At 44.4% G+C, this 21,250-nt stretch overlaps 1 protein-coding gene across 1 annotated transcript in view; it reads left to right on the forward strand.

The window, feature by feature from the left end:
• The window catches only part of TMEM217B (transmembrane protein 217B), a 317,942-nt gene that overhangs the window by 81,387 nt on the left and 215,305 nt on the right, over positions 1–21,250 (forward strand). Inside the window, exon 2 of the mRNA XM_086950165.1 lies at positions 19,543–19,687. Coding sequence (XP_086806291.1) covers positions 19,565–19,687 — 123 coding nt within the window. The 5' untranslated portion in view covers positions 19,543–19,564. The remainder of the gene's footprint in view (positions 1–19,542; positions 19,688–21,250) is intronic.

The raw sequence follows: 21,250 nt of genomic DNA on the forward strand, positions 1-21,250 counted from the left end.
TGTAGAATTTCGATCGAAAAATTGTCTGGGCTCTTTGCGTTGGGGTGCTTATGTTCACGAGAGAGTGCAACTTCCATGATGTTCGAAGTCTGTCTGGGTTCTCTTGGGAGAGTTTGAGGCCATGCTCTTGAATGGTCACTTGTTTTGTCCTCTCCACCTGCGCTTCAGCATCCACTTTGGGGTTCAAGAAATCGATTTTCATGGCCATAACATGCAAAGGATTCCCACTCTGCCTTCTAATTTCCTGATAGATCAGAACTGAGGCAAAATACTTCATTTTCCAAGTTGTTAGAAGGGAAGGTTGGAATAAGGCGTGTTGGCTGGTAATCGGGTAAATCATGTTGACAGCAGCTGTTGAATGGTGCCAGCTGCATTGTCGACGAGCTGTAACCTACAGCAACGGCCCTCTTGTTACTAGCGGTGCACCACGGTCTCTTTGTAAATGTGAACTATCAAAATGCATATGTAAATTGTGTTAGTTCTGAAGATTTACATTTCCCATATCTTTCGAGGTATACAATGCATTTGACAGCCCCAGAGCTCCCAAATAGTTACAGCAAAATTGTCTCTTTTTTGGAGGCAGATGCTTTTATTGTGTAATACAACTTATTTGAAAAAATAATAGTGCAAATAAAGTCTGGAGTCCAGATGGCCAAATAACAATTGTGATGAGGCTATTGAAAGAGGGCGCTGCATTCGCTTCACCCTCAGTAACGCACTGGATGCTGATGGATTAAAGCTCCAGCTGGGTCCTGTTTTCGATTGTGTGCTGTTGGTTGTGAAGTCCTTTGGGGTAAAACCAAATTCAGGCGAGCCTCATCGATGAAGGTAGTTATGTGACTGTGCACTGAATTACTCCCATTGAGGACGCTGACAGATGTTGTGCCTCTCATCATACTGTCTTCTTCATTTAGAGTGTTAGCCAGCATGTATTCTGTATTCTCTTACCTGTATGATTCCATGTTCTGTATTCTGATCCTGGCGGTTGCTGAGGCAGGATGGTTGATACTTGTACTGCTGTGCTTCTTGAATAAACTCACCTTATTCTTGCTCCTGGACCACGACTCTTCTCTTCATTTTGGCGACGATTTGGCCTTCCACCTCATCGAGGAGTCTCAGCTGTTCCTGGAGAGCTGTTTGCCCACACTTCATTCTTCTCTGCTGGTTGGTGTTTCCTGGTTGACTCTCGCTTAGCGCTTGCTCTTCACAGCGCTTGCCGCTCCTGTGTTTCCTTCGAGACCGGCACCCCCAAGGTACTGTGTTTTTTTCTTTTTGGGATTTGGCGGTGTCACTGTGCGCTCGAGCACACAGCGCGGGCAACACAGCGCGAGCAACACAGCGCGAACGTTCTCCAGCGCCATTCTCTTGTGCGAGCACGAGAACTCTTCAGCGCGTCTTCCTCACGAGAACTCTTCAGCGCGTCTTCTGCTTGCACTGCCAGAGACGCTGTATGCGCGCTGACGTCATCGCGCACAGCGTCTGGCGGCCCTTTTGGGATCTCTCTTCGTTTTTGCCAACCACGCATCCGAAACTGACTGATTAACATTGCCGTTTTGCCAACCACGTTTTTCTTTCAACTGGCAAACAACTTTATTGAACTAAATACTACTCATTCAATACTTTTCTTCTGGGCAAGCACGTTTCTAGCACATTCTATTACAAAAACCTTTATTTAAATACAAATACGTTCCAGTTCCTTCTTTTTCATCACCTGCCTCAGCTTAAATCCGCAATAAATACGCAATAAGTATATACGTATCTACATTTACATGGCTACCACTGCTAACCATACGATTTCTCCTCCACCTTCCTTTCTCATTGAAGGTGAAATTCCCACTACGGAATGGGAAGAGTGGTTAGGATTCTTCGAAAATTATCTTGAAGCCATAGATGGCCTTAGGTTTCCTGCGACCAGGAAGAAGGCTATCTTATTAAACTCCCTAGGCAAAGCTGGACAGCATGTTTTCAAATTTCTGCCAGAACTCCTAAATAATGATGGTGAGCCTATTGATAACCCCTACAATGAAGCGAAATTGAGGTTAGAAAAATATTTTGGAAAGCAAATTAACATCGTCATGCAAAGACACAAATTTTATACTGCTCCCCAGAAAGGCAAAGAAACAGTTGATCAAATGGTTGCTCGCTTAAGGGAGTTATCTCTAAAATGTGACTTTGGAGCTATGGCGGACCAGATGATTCGAGATCAACTGATAGTACAATGTAAAAACAAGCGGATGCAGCAGAAACTTTGGGCAGCTAAGAACCCTACATTGTTGGAAGCCATCACAATTGCTAAAGTCGTCGAGGAATCTGATAAATGCATGGAAGAGATGCGGCTTCTTGAAATAAAGAAGGAAGAGACTGTCAATATCGTCACCAAGTCTGATAAAGAACCAGCTTCAAATGTTGATAAATTTAGCTCTAAACCAAAAAAATTTCTTCCCAAATCTAGGTCTGTTTCTAATAATCCTGGTGGGAAGGTGAAATTTGTGGGATGTTTTCGTTGTGGTGACATGTCTCATGCTGCTGATTTTCAGGGTTGTTTCGCAAGAGACAAAACTTGCCGGAAATGTGGTAAGCGTGGTCACATTAGCAAAGTGTGCAAATCACCTGCATTTAATAGAGTTAACTTTGTTGAAGATGATTTTGATTCTCAAGAGATGTTCTTATGTGTGGATGGTGACGCTGATGTTGACAATACTCATTTTGTCTTACAGAGGCCAAGAGCATCTTTCATCCTCAACGATGTTACTGTTACTCTTATGGTTGACCCTGGCTCAATGTTTTCTGTTATACCCTACAGTATGTATAGAGAGCATTGGCCATCAGTACCACTTTTACACAGTGATTTTATGCCGAAAGGTTATACGGGGAAAGTCATTAAATTGAAAGGAGTCATGGATACCTCTTTTCAATTTAAAGGAAGATCTGCTATTGGCAAAGTTTTTATTTCTGAAGAGGGCCCAGCCATTCTGGGGTGGTTACAACAGTATGATTTACATATCATTCTCGACCCAAGGTCTGAGGATGTAGTACTTGCAGTTGAGGATTTTTACAATGTTGAGGATGTTCTTTCTAAGTTTACGGATGTCTTCCGTCCTACTTTGGGTAAATTAAAAGGTTACTTACATGAAATTAAAGTTAAAGAAAATGCTTCTCCAGTGAGACACGCTTTAAGAAGAATTCCCATTGCCGTTAGAAAGGAGGTAAAGGAAATGCTTGATGATATGCAAAAGCAGGACATAATTGAACTGGTGGAAGCTTCCGAGTGGCTTTCGCCAGTTGTAGTCACACAGAAAAAGGACGGTAAGCTCCGTTTTTGTGTTGACCTTCGTTCCCTTAATCAGAACATCATAGTTGACAAATTTCCCTTGCCCAACATTTCGGAAATGGTTCTTCTAATGGACAAGGTCAAATTCTTTAGTAAATTGGACCTAAGGTCCGCTTATCATCAAGTCGTGCTACACCCTGACTCCAAAAAATGTACTGCTTTTGTTACCATCGAAGGGGTGTTTCAGTTCAAAAGATTGCCTTTCGGCTTGGCCTCTGCCGCAAGCGTGTTTCAACGCATGATGCACTCCCTTTTCAAGGACTTAAAGCGTGTCCACTTCTTCCAGGATGACATTTTGATTACAGGTATAGATGAGCTTGAACACAATTGCAATTTGTCCAGAGTTTTACAGATTTTGTCTACTGCTGGTCTTACATTGAGAAAAGACAAATGTCAGTTCTTGTTAACTGAAATTGACTATTTGGGATACACCATTTCACAAAATGGTGTTAAGCCCAAAGAAGATCTTCTAAGAGCTATCAAGTGTGCCCCTATTCCCACTGACAAAGACCAACTGAAGTCGTTTCTTGGTTTAGTGGAGTACTATTCCAAATTCGTACCTAATTTCTCACATAAGACTGAACCTTTACGTATGCTACTGAGGAAAGGTGTGCATTTCGAGTGGGGAACTCTACAGTCTCAAGCTTTTGAAGGGGTTAAGACTGACATTATTAATGCGGGCATTTTAACAACTTTTGAACCTGGAAGAGATACTTATGTTACAGTTGATGCTAGTGCTTATGGAATTGGTGCCGTTTTATCTCAGAGATGTGGAGGAAGTGAGAAGACTGTAGCATTCGCTTCTCGCTGCCTCAATTCCTCTGAGCGTAACTATGCTGTTATCGAGCGAGAGGCGCTAGCTGCTGTCTGGGGCGTTTCACATTTTCGCACCTATCTGTGGGGTATGGTATTTTGTCTAAGAACTGACCATAAGCCTCTCCTGAAAATCCTGTCACCTGGTGGGGCTTATAATGGTTCTCCCCGCCTGATGAAGTTTGCTGCTAAGCTACAAGACTACACTTACAGATTAGAGCACATATCTGGGTGGAGAAACACACAAGCGGACTGCTTGTCACGTCTTCCTGTTTATTCTGAAGATGTTAATGAGGATCTGGAAGATGAGAGTGTGTGTTTAGTTGCTGCCTTTGAGGATGTTTGTTCTTCTGAGTTTCACTCTATCTCTAAGGAAGAGTGGCATCAAGCTGTCTTAGAAGATTCTGATTTTGGTGAGTTGGTGGATGCCATTCGTTTGGGATGGAGAAGGGAAGGGAATGTTAAGCCGTCCTTGCGTCCCTTTGTTAAATTACAAGAAGAGCTGAGTTTGGGAGTTTCTGATGATTTGGTGTTGCGTGGAGAGAGGTTTGTTCCACCGTTCCCTCTTAGGAGGAAACTTTTTTGTTTAGCTCATGAGGGACATCTGGGGCAAAACATGACTCTTAAGAGGATAAAAAAATAACTTTTGGTGGCCTGGAGTTGACGATGATGTGCGTAGGTGGGTCGAGTCTTGTCTTCTGTGTAAAGAGAGTGAAAAGAGGTTGAAGACCTCCTCTTCTTCACAGGGCTCCATTGTCAACACTAGTGTTTTGCCTTGGGAAAAGTTATGTTTAGATTTCATTGGTCCCATGGATTCCTTACCTTCCGATTGTAGGTTTGCTTTAGTTCTTGTTGATGTATCTTCTAGGTGGTTATGTGTAGAATTTATGAGGAATATCACCACTGATGCTGTTATAAAGCAATTGAGGTCTTTATTTTTTAAGGAAAGTTTTCCGAAAATCGTTATTACAGATAATGGCACCCAACTTACCTCGTCCTCTATGCATTCCTTCTTAGCCAATCATGGAATTAAACACATTTGCACCTCCCTTTACAACCCCCAGGGTAATGGCTTGGTGGAACGCATGAATCGTTTGATCAAGGGTACTATACAGTTGTCGGTGCAAGGACAAAAGGATGTACGCAGGGCAGTGGAGGATATGGTGTGGTCTTACAATACCACAGCCCATGGAGTTACTGATCTGGTTCCGTTTGAATGTGTGCGTGGTAGAACCCCTAGAACTAAGCTCGTCCCGCAGTGGTTGTGGGAAGAGGCTGTTGTTTCTAAGGTAGTTCCTGGAAAGGTTGGTAGAGTTGAAGTGGGCGACTTGGTCAAAATCAAGTTGGGCCGTAGAGAGTCTGGCATGAATAAGTTTTCCGATCCCATGAGGGTTAAGGAAGTCCATAGATGGCATGTTGTGCTAGAGAACGGACAAAATTGGAATTTCCGCAGGATTGCCTTGTATGCTAAGAAAGAGGTTCCTAATGGAGGGTTGGTTGAGCAATCTTCCAGGGATGTGTCCTTGAAGGGGGACTCTCATCTCAAGGAATCTCAGTTTGCTTCTGATTCTTCTCAGGGTACTTTTCCGTTGCCAAATCCTTCCCTACCTACACCTTCTTGTTCAAAGAAGTTTTCCTTTGTGCCAAAATCACCAGAAGAAGCGGCTTCTAGTTTGGGTCGCACTTCTTATGGGAGAGCTCATCGTATTCCTAAGAAATTTGATGGATTTGTTAGATATTGATTGTTTTTCTTATATTGATTGTTTTTCTTCCCTTCCTTTGGTTTTCTTTCCCCTCTTCTTTACTTTTTTTTATTTATTATTTTTGTTTTTTTTTCTCTTTAAGGGGAGGAGATATGTTGTGCCTCTCATCATACTGTCTTCTTCATTTAGAGTGTTAGCCAGCATGTATTCTGTATTCTCTTACCTGTATGATTCCATGTTCTGTATTCTGATCCTGGCGGTTGCTGAGGCAGGATGGTTGATACTTGTACTGCTGTGCTTCTTGAATAAACTCACCTTATTCTTGCTCCTGGACCACGACTCTTCTCTTCAACAGACCTGCTTGTTAGCTCACTGAACTGCTGCCTGCGAGGGCGTTGAGAGACTCGCTCTGCCGCTTTCCATCTTTACAACTTGCGGTACCCGCTTCGCTGTTTTTGAGCTCCGGATCTTTACACCTTGGTGAAGCGTGTGTTGGGCAGGGCTGCGAGCAAGCGGTGGCCGGACTTCTAGGACCAGAAGCCCCGGCAAGCCGCGCCTCTCGTCACCTGGCCGCTCTCCCTGTCAACCACGCCCCGCCTGCACACTAGAAAGGCTGGGGAGGAGGAAACCGTCGTGGGACACCTCTGTACACTGAATTACTCCCATTGAGGACGCTGACAGACCTGCTTGTTAGTTCACTGAACTGCTGCCTGCGAGGGCGTTGAGAGACTCGCTCTGCCGCTTTCCAGCTTTACAACTGCGTATCACTCCTGTTTTTGAGCTCCGGATCTTTACACCTTGGTGAAGCGTGTGTTGGGCAGGGCTGCGAGCAAGCGGTGGCCGGACTTCTAGGACCAGAAGCCCCGGCAAGCCGCGCCTCTCGTCACCTGGCCGCTCTCCCTGTCAACCACGCCCCGCCTGCACACTAGAAAGGCTGGGGAGGAGGAAACCGTCGTGGGACACCTCTGTGCACTGAATTACTCCCATTGAGGACGCTGACAGACCTGCTTGTTAGCTCACTGAACTGCTGCCTGCGAGGGCGTTGAGAGACTCGCTCTGCCGCTTTCCAGCTTTACAACTTGCGGTACTCGCTTCGCGGGTCCCGCTGCGTATCACTCCTGTTTTTGAGCTCCGGATCTTTACACCTTGGTGAAGCGTGTGTTGGGCAGGGCTGCGAGCAAGCGGTGGCCGGACTTCTAGGACCAGAAGCCCCGGCAAGCCGCGCCTCTCGTCACCTGGCCGCTCTCCCTGTCAACCACGCCCCGCCTGCACACTAGAAAGGCTGGGGAGGAGGAAACCGTTGTGGGACACCTCTGTGCACTGAATTACTCCCATTGGGGACGCTGACAGACCTGCTTGTTAGCTCACTGAACTGCTGCCTGCGAGGGCATTGAGAGACTCGCTCTGCCGCTTTCCAGCTTTACAACTTGCGGTACCTGCTTCGCGGGTCCCGCTGCGTATCACTCCTGTTTTTGAGCTCCGGATCTTTACACCTTGGTGAAACGTGTGTTGGGCAGGGCTGCGAGCAAGCGGTGGCCGGACTTCTAGGACCAGAAGCCCCGGCAAGCCGCGCCTCTCGTCACCTGGCCGCTCTCCCTGCCAACCACGCCCCGCCTGCACACTAGAAAGGCTGGGGAGGAGGAAACCGTCGTGGGACACCTCTGTGCACTGAATTACTCCCATTGAGGACGCTGACAGACCTGCTTGTTAGCTCACTGAACTGCTGCCTGCGAGGGCGTTGAGAGACTCGCTCTGCCGCTTTCCAGCTTTACAACTTGCGGTACCCGCTTCGCGGGTCCCGCTGCGTATCACTCCTGTTTTTGAGCTCCGGATCTTTACACCTTGGTGAAGCGTGTGTTGGGCAGGGCTGTGAGCAAGCGGTGGCCGGACTTCTAGGACCAGAAGCCCCGACAAGCCGCGCCTCTCGTCACCTGGCCGCTCTCCCTGTCAACCACGCCCCGCCTGCACACTAGAAAGGCTGGGCAGGAGGAAACCGTTGTGGGACACCTCTGTGCACTGAATTACTCCCATTGAGGACGCTGACAGACCTGCTTGTTAGCTCACTGAACTGCTGCCTGCGAGGGCGTTGAGAGACTCGCTCTGCCGCTTTCCAGCTTTACAACTGAGTATCACTCCTGTTTTTGAGCTCCGGATCTTTACACCTTGGTGAAGCGTGTGTTGGGCAGGGCTGCGAGCAAGCGGTGGCCGGACTTCTAGGACCAGAAGCCCCGGCAAGCCGCGCCTCTCGTCACCTGGCCGCTCTCCCTGTCAACCACGCCCCGCCTGCACACTAGAAAGGCTGGGGAGGAGGAAACCGTCGTGGGACACCTCTGTGCACTGAATTACTCCCATTGAGGACGCTAACAGACCTGCTTGTTAGCTCACTGAACTGCTGCCTGCGAGGGCGTTGAGAGACTCGCTCTGCCGCTTTCCAGCTTTACAACTTGCGGTACCCGCTTCGCGGGTCCCGCTGCGTATCACTCCTGTTTTTGAGCTCCGGATCTTTACACCTTGGTGAAGCGTGTGTTGGGCAGGGCTGCGAGCAAGCGGTGGCCGGACTTCTAGGACCAGAAGCCCCGGCAAGCCGCGCCTCTCGTCACCTGGCCGCTGTCCCTGTCAACCATGCCCCGCCTGCACACTAGAAAGGCTGGGGAGGAGGAAACCGTTGTGGGACACCTCTGTGCACTGAATTACTCCCATTGGGGACGCTGACAGACCTGCTTGTTAGCTCACTTAACTGCTGCCTGCGAGGGCATTGAGAGACTCGCTCTGCCGCTTTCCAGCTTTACAACTTGCGGTACCCGCTTCGCGGGTCCCGCTGCGTATCACTCCTGTTTTTGAGCTCCGGATCTTTACACCTTGGTGAAGCGTGTGTTGGGCAGGGCTGCGAGCAAGCGGTGGCCGGACTTCTAGGACCAGAACCCCCGGCAAGCCGCGCCTCTCGTCACCTGGCCGCTCTCCCTGTCAACCACGCCCCGCCTGCACTCCATAGGTCAACGTACTTAAGAGGAGGTCTCCCCCCGCTGCGCGGGAGCACGCGGGAGTGCGCCGGGAGAAGCCCGGGACAAGGGCGGGACCGTCTGTGGCCGTCAGGGGCCGAAGGAGGCCGGGCTGGGCCACCTCCTTGACATCCCCATTGTGGACCAGCTAAGGTACTGTGCTATATGAGGAAAACTTTGTGGTCTATTGACTTTTATTGTTGTGTCCGTTCGGTCCTACCAGTTACTTGTATCCCCCATCCTTCTTCCGGTTACCAGACGGGGGTCAGTTTGAAGAGGTTTTTTTTTTTTCGAGCCCTCACTGAATCACCCAGGAACACGGACTAGTAGGAGGGGTTATTGTTACAGAATAGGACTAGATCTTGCCTATATGAACTCAAGTAGGACCTTGCTGAATAATTCTGTTTTTATAGGTGAACCACTTGAGGTTATTACGGACCTAATATAGGCTGTTTTGAGAGGTTATTTTATATCTGGACCCCAGCACTTATTTGTAATTGTATTTGGTCCCTGAATTGATTGGAGTAAGAAACTGTTTATCGCTGTATGGTATTGTTTTTCTTCTGTTTTGTTAGTACTGCGGCCTGTCCACATTATTTCATCTACTTGAGTGCCGTCCTTGACCCCTGATAGCATCCTTACTTTATTGTAAACATGCCTAGAAAACTGGCCCCTGTAACCTCAGAACCACTTAATACCTTAGACTCCTTTTTAGTCCAAGTGGTTAAAAAAATAAATAATGAAAGAAGGGAATCCCTAGGTTTGAGCCAATCACCAATCTTGCTCCCACCGAGCCCTGTCCCCAATGCACAAATGCCTGGCACACCACCACTTGATCCTACAACTTACATATCCGACACTAATTCTCAAGACATTGGCAACGATGATGAAAACTCTGAACTGCTAGTTGACCTATCAACAAATGCAGTGTCTGACTCCGAGCAACAGCAAAATATCGCAGCGGAAGTTCCCTCACCCTCTTTGCCTGTTACACGGCCTGTGAGAACTTGTAGAAAATCACAAGCTAAACGCGGGGGGAAACAGTCAGGAAGGAAAAAGCTTACCTCACCACCTAGACACAAAGGGAAAAACGTGGAGCGCGAAGATGCCGACGAGCTTAGACAAATCATTGACGATGACCTATTTAATAGGATCTCGGATATGATAGATATTAAAATTAAGACCATCATCAAGCCACTTATTGGGAAGATAGATAAATTAACAGCAGAAGTAAAAAAGATGGGTGGGTCGCAAAGTAAGCTGGTTAATGATTTGGAGAATCTAGCCACTCACGTTATCAAACCAGCAGTCATAGCGGAGGAGGTCACGGGCGTTGACACAGGCCCCATGGAAGGCCAATTACAGCCCACCTCGGTAGGGCAGTTACCACCACCTGCGCCCAGCCAGGATGTAACAAGAGAGTCCCCCACTTTACCACCTGTTGTGCCAGCACCACTGAATTTAGGGGATGATTCATCACAATTTATCATGGAAGCCTCACCAATAGTTCTGGTATTGGCGAACGTCCCTGTCCTATCTCACGGGCAAAAAGAATCCACTCAAGGACTAAAAGATAAAGCTCTATATTGGCTCACCAATAATATGCACATGGCATACCAGGGAGTTGACCAGCTAGCGGGGGAAATTGTCATGACAAGGAGGGTACCATGGATTGGGAATAAGCCAAAGAAGTTTAAAGGGGACTGCGTAGTATTAAATTTTGCTAGCGCAGAAGTACTCCCAAACATTCTTGCTAACATCTTCCCACCTCAACGTAGAAGCGGTTCCATAATCCCCCTTACCCTGAAATTCTTTTATAACGAGAATCAGATTGCGACCTCTTCTAATATCTCCAGGCCTAGAAGGAACGCAAGAGTTGGTCAGTGGGGTGGGGAAACTAGGCCCAGATTTAACAATGACCGTTTTCACCCTATGATTAGTCTTGGGACAGGGCAGCACAACTTTCCGATTGGGCCAATGGCCAGAACACCGGGGCTAAATTGGCCCAATATAAATAGGTGGGGACCAAGCACCCCGGGATATGATAATAGAGGCCAGGGAAACGGGTTTATGGCCAGGCCGGGAAATGAACAGTTTCTGATGCGCCCTAATACTCCACAGCCTATGTGGAATACAGCAGTAAACGGTTGGGGTCGGCGGCCACCCCTTTTGACTGGGGATTTGGAACAGGGAACAGGTATGGAGTCTTGTCCAACTTAAATGACTGCGACTGACATATAGAGGTCACTAACCTGGGAAAAGATGCAATAGATCAACAATTAGATCAGAATAGCCTACGCATTAATGGTTTAGATCCCAGTGAGCCCATCCCTCAGATAGGGCAGGAAGACCAAACTACATTTAGACATGATCATCTCCCCATGCCATATCTGTCTGAACACTGTGCGATCCAGGGTCTCGCCAGTGATAACCTACAGAGCCTATCGAAAGTGGGACCTAACGAAGTAACCCAATTATCACGAGAGACTGAAGGGGCATTGGTGCGGTACTCAGAACCTAAGACACCCATAGACTCCTGTAAGCTGATAAGTTGGAACATAGCAGGGCTAAACGGCAAGCGACAGGATAAGGCATGGTCAAGCTTTGTTTTAGGCCACCACATTATTGCCCTCCAGGAAACCTGGGACATCTCTGCCAATCTTTGGTGGGATGGGTTTACTAGTTTCACCAAAGCAGCTGTTCCCAGTCGTATGGGGAGGGCCAAGGGAGGCCTTCTAATCTTGTTCTCCTTAGACCTAAAGGGAAGCTGTAGGCAGATTAGCACCGACTCTCCCAACATTTTGATGGTAGAAAGAGTGACTAATAACACCAGCAGGACCATTTATATAAACTTTTACAACTCAGGGAATAGTGACTATAGAGGTTGTAACATCACTGACTTAGATAGCATTTTAAATTTGGTCAGTCAGAATACCAAGTTTGACATAGAATATATTTTATTAGGTGATTTTAATATCCATCCGTGTAACTTAATCTGTAGGAGAAGTAGCAAAGAAGGGGATGATGGACTAGAGGGACCTCATTTCGAACATACCACAGAGGGAGAGGAGCTGGAAGATTTTCTTGCCAACTTTGACTTGCATGAGCCAGATGGTGGCACTAGATTGCCAACTTTCACTGGCATCCCTCAAGGTACAAATATAGATTACATATTCATATCCCCAGGTATTTTAAACCGGGTTATTGCGTACCGTACGGTACAATCACATTTTAGCGACCATAATCCGGTAGAACTTGAAGTGGCGTGGGGAGGTCATATGGGACCATCCCCATCGATAGTAAGGCCTGCCCTCCCCCTGAGGACTTCTGACCAAGGTAGACGTATGAAATGGGCAAAGGTGGTACCGGAAAAATTTTATGCCGAAAATTTCTTAAAGATTAAGGACCAGGTTGAGATTTGTAGAAATCCCTGTGCCCAGGGTCAAGAAATTGTAGAGGCATTTGAGGTAATATGTGGGCAGGTGTCACAGGATCTTCTAGCAAAGACAAAAAAAGGAACCCCAGGAAATAAGCGCTGGTTTGACTCAGCATGCTCAAAAGCACATAGATCATTGCTGGCAGCCCTAAAAAATACTCCTAGGGTAAAAGATGGGATCACTAGACTCAGGAAGATCTACAAGTTAGCCGTAAAAAAACGAAAGGACATCATCAAACAAGAAGCATGGGATAGCCTCCTTTCGGTGGCAGTCCTGAAGGATAGTAAAAAATGTTGGGAGATTATCAAACAGCCCTTTTTTTCAGATGACAATAACGAATCCATGGACTGCGTTATCTCTGACGAAAAATGGCTGTCTCACTTTAAAAACGTCTACGGGGATACTGTCGATGCGACTAAAGATGTCTCGTTGACAATCTCAGCCACCCGCCCCATCTTTTTTAACCGACATGAAGTGGAAAAAGCCATTTTGGCCACTACAAAGCATAAGGCACCTGGCCCTGACGGTGTTCCCGACGACTTTTTCATGTATTCACCAAAATTGTGGGCTGAAGTGTTTAACGCAGTTAATGGTAACTCTGCACCTGCCTCATGGGACACCTCTACCATTGTCCCTATTTTTAAAAAAGGCCAGCGGGATGATCCAGGCTATTATAGGCCTATATCCCTTCTGGACTCATCAGTAAAAATTCTAGGTAGAGTTCTTTTATCCAGATTGAGGGAGAATGTTGAGTGCTGTGGCGGGCTGTCCGAAATCCAATACGGCTTTAGGGAAAGAAAGGGGACTATCGAACAGTGCGCCAACTTACATTTGCTCATATCCAAATACACTGTGGCCAAGGAGGGGTCCGTGTATCTTGCATTCATGGACCTCTCCTCAGCTTTTGACCTGGTCAATAGGACAAAGTTGTGGTCCATCTTGTTGGAGATGGGTTTGATGAGGCATTGGTTACCTTTATAGCCACCCTGCACCAAGAACTCTTTTCAAGTGTACGCGTAACGAACGAGGGTAGGTGTACCCCTCTCTTTAGATCATTAAGGGGGGTGCGGCAGGGCTGCATTTTAGCCCCCTTGCTCTTCACCATCTATATCAATGGCCTGGGCGCACATCTAGGTGGGCAGGAAGCCGACGTCCCGCATGTAGGAGCGACTAAGATCCCAGCGCTCCTATATGCGGATGACGCCGTGCTGATCGCTCGCACGGGTGTTGGCCTCCAGCGCCTTCTGAATGCCTTTGGTTCGTTTATGGAGCAACTGGACCTTAAGATAAACATAACCAAGTCACACACAATGGTGGTGGGTCAAGAGTGTCGTAAGAAGAGAAATAAAACATTCACATGCAGGGGGGACACGGTTTCTAGGGTATCTACATTCCCCTACTTAGGCGTACTGTTCGATCAGAAAGGGTCCTGGGGTCCGCAGGTAAGAGCCAAGAGGTTGGCTGTTATTAGATCATCATCAGCACTCCTGGGCTTTGCTGGTAGGCTAGGGGCTAGGCCTATGGAAGCTATACTAAAAATCTATAATAGTAAATCTGTGGCTATTGCACTATATGGTTCCGCATTGTGGGGATATGTAAATGTGGAACCAATTCAGAGAGCGGAGAATAGATTTATCAGAACCCTACTTTCTGTACCCCAGTCGACCCCAACCTATTCCATTCATAAAGAAGTGGGCCTACAGTTTCTTTCTGATAAGCTGAGTATGACCCCCTTGATTTTTTGGTTAAAAATGTGGATGAATGAAGAACTCCCATTAAATCACAAAATTATGTCTGACGTTCTGTCCCTGGATAAATCCAACAAGATTCCTTGGCTGGCTTATTTGGCCAGGGCATTTTCAGACCTAGGCCGTCCGGAGCTTTTTACCTCCCCTGAGAATATTAGGATTCAAGACATTGACTTTGTGAAAAAGTCCTTTATGGGAAGGAAGGAAGCATGGCGTGAAGAATGCGAATTAGTAAAACCGGCAGTGAGGGATCATTGTTTACTGGTTAACTCGTTATCACTTGCACCCTATCTTGGTTTTGTCACAATCCCCTTCCATAGGTTCCTTTTAACCAAATTCAGATTTAATTTGTTACATTTTTATTTAGGCTCTTTTAATAATTGGCAGAAGCCAGAACTAGCCCTGCCCTGTAGCTGCGACCAGTTTTCAGTGCAAGATACAATGCATTTTGTCATGTTCTGTGGGTTGTACTCAGAGCCAAGGAAAAAATATTTGTTGCCTATTCTTAAAGAGGCCGGCTTCACTCAAGTGAGACCGGCTCTGCTCTTTTTACAATTACTGCCCAATCCCCACATTACTTTTTGCATTGCTAATTTTCTGGTAGCCGCTTCAAGGGTGAAAGCTGTCTGTCAAGATTAGTCTTAGAGTAAATGTTTTTTATCTTCTATGTCTATGATCAAACGCAACACTTTTTAATTGTTTGTTACATCTTTTAAACTTGTTGTTTACATTTAATGTTTTCTGTGTAAATAGGAAAAAGTTTGTATGAAATGTTTTTTATCTTTTTTCTCTCTTAGTATGGCTTTTAAATAAGCCGAATAAAGATATTCTGACTGACTGACTGATTGACTGACTGTAGGCAGGCATTGAGTATGCTGCTCTTCGCGCTGCCCATGTGGTGTGGCTGCTTTCACAGTATTATGTAAGGTGCTGCAGCCGGGTACTGCTTCGCTGGTTTGTGGTCTTGACAGGCAGACGTTTCTACCCAAGCCAGCCAGCAGTGTTACAAAAAAAAACATGTCTTAGACCAGCGCCACAACTGCTGCACGCACATTTGAAACACACACTACTTATGCACAGCACAAACTAGGCATTCTTACACAAGCCATATACATATTTGTCCAGGCCTCTCTGTCCCTAATTCAAACCCCGACCAGTAGTCTTTCATTTGATGCCACAAAGCAACAACCCACATAAATACGCTCAACAGCATGCCACATAGTTCCAATCAGCATAATTTCACTCAACGCCTCTCAGTTCCACACAACACAATTCCACTCCACAAATTATCATTCCACACTACATCATTTGGCAACACCAACTAGTTCAACTCAACAACACATTTACACAGCACACCACATACATCCAATTCACACCGCAGAATACCACTTCAATCAATCAAAAAGCATTTGTAAAATGCACACTTTCACCCTTAGGGCATCTTGCCACAAAATTCAACAACACACCACATAAATAAACTCCACAACATACCACCACACAACACAAAATACCATTCCACATAATTATACTCCATGACACAGAGTCCCACTCCACATAATTCCAGTACCCTGAAAACCCCATCATTACTATCCACAGAATTCCACTGTACACCATGCTACACAATTTTACTACGTACATCCACTCCACACAATTCCACAACTAAAAGTTACAGTACAAGCCACATAATTCCAACCCACACCACATATATCCACTCCACACACACTGGTAAAAGACACTGTCATTTACAGCGCCAATAGCTCTAACCCTCACAAATGCGAGACTGATTGCATTGTAAATGCTTGTTTCCATTTCTGTCAACCATGCCTAGTGATCTGAGGTGGTTACTGCTTATAAGCTTGCATATGGTGGCCATTATTGTAATCTTCTCTAATTTGGTCACTATTACAACACTGATAATATTAGTAACTGGGATGATTTTGATAGAACATAAGTTGGTACCCACGTACTACGGTATTGTTATGTAAAAACTACAGCAAATGTAATTATTTTTTTAAAACAGAAATATATAAAAATACACTATAAGAAGTAGAATTAGATGAAAGCATACAAAATACTTTTGCAGTCAGTAAAACACATTAATAACACACCACAGTCACAAGCTTTAAGAAAATTCCGCAGGCACCAAAAGCAAAAATAAACAGAAAACAATATAGAGATGTAAACGTAGGGGTAATGCAATCAAACTTCCTACCTCCCCCTTGCCAACCCCAACAAATTGTGAACCTGGGTTGAAAATACCTGATAAAGGCAGCAGAACACATTTGGGAAGCCGCATTCCCATTGACCACAATTGAGACAATCACAGCCTGAATCCCAATGTGAATGCTTCATGAGAAACAGAGGGGTTGTTGATATTGTTTTAAATGTACCTTCTTAATAACAAGAATAGAAAAATGAACATCTGTATACCAATAAAAGCCCTAATGACTAAGACAAACTTACCAGTGTGGGCATAATCTCATCATTAACATTATGAATAGTCTTAAAATCTAAATATAATTGTTCTGCACAAAAGATGTAAATTAAAACTCTGGTGGATATTTATAACAAAATGTCAGAGCGCTGTGGTACGCCAAAATTGGTAATGCCGCTCTCTGACATTTTTAAAATGCAGGGATGCACCGCATTTACAAAAATTTACAAAAATACGGAAGGAACACCTTCCTGCACATAAACAATCCTGAAAGGTAATTTGCTATTTCTATCTGTGTGCAGAATGACCCGAAAATGAGGAGAATTTAATAATTTCCACTCGTATCGCCAGTCTTAGTTTTTGGTGCTACCCCTGCCTTGTAAGCAATGGGTGTTGCGGCGGAACGCCCACTGCAACACCCATTGCATGCCCCTTTCACTCTAAGTGAAGCATGAAAGGGGCCCTTATTCACAAGACAGTGTTAAGCCACGCTTAATGCCGCTTTGTAAATAAGGAGAAGGGGATATCGCTATCAAAACATCGCTAAAAGTGACGTTTTGGTGACGATATCCCTTGAAAATATGCCCCTGTTTCTTTGAAGAATTGAATTTCAGACAGATAACCTTTGTTCGGATCTCACTTAATGAGTAGTTCTTCAGGTAAAAGACATCCTCCTACAATGATATTCTAAAATGTAGTTGAGTGCCATCTGCATACTGATGCAGCTCGTCAAAAGATCTTACTCTCAATATACCTATTAAACATGATAGATGACAAAATAGAACCTGTGGGCAAGCCACAAAATACTTTACGTAAGGAAGGACCTTGATGAAGTTATTGGGAGGTATTAAGGACACCAGAGATAAAAGCGAAGACCTTCCCTCCCATATCGATACATATTGCCAGAAAATATAAAAGTGCTGCATCAAGTGCTGCTGATAGATCAAGAAGTGCGAGCAGAAAGTAGATCCTGTCATCAGTTCTGTGATGTAATTTGTCTCTCACATAAAGAGTGACAAACTGGGCACTGTACCTGTGATGGACATCAGCCAAGTGAGTTTAAAATACATTAAAATGGTCACTATCTACATGTGGTGATGGCGCTAGCTCCATCTGAATTACTCTCCTGAAAAACGAAGGCCAGTGAAAGGCTGAAAATTGCAAAGTGCCGAGCGATCAAGACTTCAGTTTTTTCCAAAGGAAGGGATCAAACCAGTCTTGACCAAGGATGAAACTCCCTATTAGCAACTGACTAATTAATAATAGCCTGCACAATTAATTCAAAGTTTCAGTACCAAGTTTTTTTTTTACCAAGGTATTTTAGAGACTGGGCAGTGTGTAATTTCAAAGGGAATGTGGACTCAGCAAGGTTGTATATGCCCATTGTCATGTTGTGTGGGTTGATAGGTTTGTAATTGGGCATTGCAGGAAATATATTGTACTGATTTGGATCAAATTTTGCTTAGAGGTAAAGGATTGTAACAAGATTCATTAAAAAGAAGGGAGAGTAGAGTTACTTCCAGTACTTTACCTATAGCCCTGCTGAATAATTAGTTGCACGACCCCCAGCGTTGATATTTCTAATGGCTGGGTGAATTTCGGTGGGCAAGCGGTAGCCTTAAGATTAAGAGTAAAATTGGAATGTATTGATAACATTGTCTGAAGAAGAAAAAGTGAGATAACCAAAATAAATCCCTCAAAGTCAATCAGTTATATCATGGGATTTTTTCCGTGTATGTTGAGTCCTGATGAAGCAGATACGTATCTACACCGTGAAACACATTTTGGCTGTTGTTCTAGTCACAGTTGTTTTTGCCTGCTTTTTCCCCCTGTTTGGGAATCATCCTCTTTCTCCATAGAAAATCTAGTAGACATTGTGGACTGTGTTTTCTTCCTTCTGTTGTGAGGAACTGATCGATTGAGATTATAAAGATCACTATACTAGTGGTCTGATCCTACCTTCTTGTGGAAAAAACTGAAGCCAAGGGTACCACCACCAAATTTGGCATGGTACATTAAATTTAAGAACTGTGGGATATTTTTCACTAGTTGTACTTTATTTTTTTATACAAATATGTGTGAAATTATGATGGTGAGTAAAGCTTTTTAAGATAACAAATTAAATAGTTTTGTAGTAATTGTGTGATATATAGTAAACGTTAGTAGCTGTTTTCGCATAAATGGCATATTGTGATATATATTTAAAACAAAAGTGAATGTTGGTCTTAAATGAACCAATTAGTTATTTTTTGCAGATCCCTCCAATTGACACACTCGCCAACTCAACATTGGCAAACGCAAGCAAGGAAAAAAACTCGCGGAACTCCGTATGCTCCGCGGAGTGCGGAAAACTCCACAAACTCCGTGAATGGAGTGGAGTTCACCGCCCATGCCTAAAAATTATCAGTTTTCCTCACTCCTCACTTTTGAGAAATCCCTTAAAATTAGTACCTCCCTGGTGTTACTTGCTAACAGGTTCCTGCTTTTTCTCAGGCTTATTTGGTCTGTTTTAGGAATACTGCGACATAGCTTTCTGGAATGTATCAGTACATGCAATTCATTTGACCGTCTCTTTATGTTTTTTCTGTTGGAATCAACATCAGGGGCGAAGTTATCATTAGTAGAGCACTGCGGTGACAATGGGGCCTACCTAGAGTTATGAGGGGCCAACAGCATAACTGTTTTACTACTGAAAGTGAAGTAAATGTGGTATTTTTCCTTCTTTGCAATAGGGACCACGCACCGTGGCTACGCCACTGTTACCACAGGAGGCTCTGACCGAACAGAAACTAACTGAACTACTCTAAGGACTTTTGTTGATGAGGGTAGCTTTCAGCACGTCACATCATGATTAATGCTGTTGCCTAAAAACCCAGAACTGGCCTAAAATCGCCATCCTAACATAGAGCCACACCTCCTACGAAATGTAAAAATTCCCCTGCTGCAAACCTTTTTTGGCTTGGTAAATAATGGGGGAAACAACAATAACTTTAAAAATGTAGTATACTATGTGGCATGGAAAGTCGTGTTATAAAATTGCAACCTAATAACTGCATTATACTTCCTTTCTCATGAAGGTACTTTGTTGCTGCTCTATATATGATAACTCTGTTGCCAGTTGTTTGTTCAGTGATGCTGGGTATCTCCTACAAGAACTGTTTCAAGCACAGGGCGTGGCTAACCCTGAACTCGCCGCTTGATTTGTGGTGCATACGGATTTTGGTGAGTTCAACACACCTGGCCAACTGCCAGTAAAATATAATTCTGTACATTTTGAGTATCATGACCTCGCAGGGCCATCATTGCAAAATCGAGTTGTTCTTTATAATCCATTGTTTGCAGGGTTGTGTGGGGAATATGAACTACAAAAAAGCTGGGTATTTTGGAGTATATGTACAAGCCCCTATTGCCATTGAAGCGTCACTTTTTTTTTTACTCTGGTGGTGTAGCGCACATTCCCATATTTACAAGGTGGCTCTAAGCCACTTTTTTTAAAAACAAATTTTATTGCATTTTCAGTTGCCATACGATATAACTAAAGAAATATCAGTGAGTCCCTAGCTAACCATTAAATTGGGAGAAAAGGACATACACTAAATAGGGAGGAAAGTTCTCATAGCTCTTAAGTACACACCATAACCACATGCATATTGAATCACATGAAAAGATACACAGAGATAAAAACAATTACACAATATATATAGAAAAATTGTACAATTTATTAAGGGAGTCATACAATCATAAAACAATTTTCTTTTAAAAACATTTTAGTGCCATCGGAAAACAGTTAAAAATGGTGTCATTCCATATGAGAAATATTTAAAAACATATATTTGTTACAAAAGTTGTCGACGCAGCGTTTCGGTTAAACGATAGTATCTTCATCAGGACAGGGTTCTAGTTCAGAAAAAACATACAATTAGACACAATAGCTATTTTTATCTTTTCATACACATAATTCATCAATAGCATTATTAATACATAATATAAGACTCAGTCGATAGATTCAGGGCACAACAAAAATCTCTTCAGTTTCATTAAACATGTGGTACCGGTACTTAAGGCTGAAACAACAAATGGGATGGGGCCTTTGATCATAGAATTTCAGTAAACCCCTAGTTTGATACGTTAAGAGTATCTGGGAAGATTTAAATGATCCACATTTATCTCATTAATCAACACCAACTGACTTCTATGATACAGTTAATTTTAGATTCCTTTCAACAGAAGGGACCTGTTTGGATTGGTTTGGACAAAAGTGGGTCTTTGGGAACATAATACTGTCTAGATAGAACTGAACAATTTGAAACTATAACAGACTGTTAACCGGGGAGGTGCAACATTTTCTACATACGATATAGCGTACACACATCAGTGCTGCAATGCATAATTAAGTGATACATATATACTCTTAGCATTGTATGAGATGGGCACTATGTGCGTTGTGACAGCATGGATCACAAACCCAAAACAGGTACCAATAAAATAGAGGTTAAATAATCCCCAAACTCCCCGACCCACCCCCAAGAACATTGGGTGGTCATGTTGTAGGCAGAGTTACAATAGGTAGGGTGTATGTGAAGTCTGGTGTGTCCCCGGAGGTATTTGATTTAGATGTGGCCCGCTCACTCGGTGAACGCTTAAAGAGGGGTGCTTCAATACAAGGGAAGAAAGAGTAACCCGTGAGTGTATTCGGGCCTCACTACTAAACAAGCATTAGATGCTAGGCGTGGATCCACAAGGCACTAGCTATGCCACCCCCGCCCGTGAGTTTGCACCGTTAAC

This window comes from Lissotriton vulgaris, unplaced genomic scaffold (assembly GCF_964263255.1).
Source record: "Lissotriton vulgaris unplaced genomic scaffold, aLisVul1.2 SCAFFOLD_1999, whole genome shotgun sequence".
Lineage (NCBI taxonomy): Eukaryota > Metazoa > Chordata > Amphibia > Caudata > Salamandridae > Lissotriton > Lissotriton vulgaris.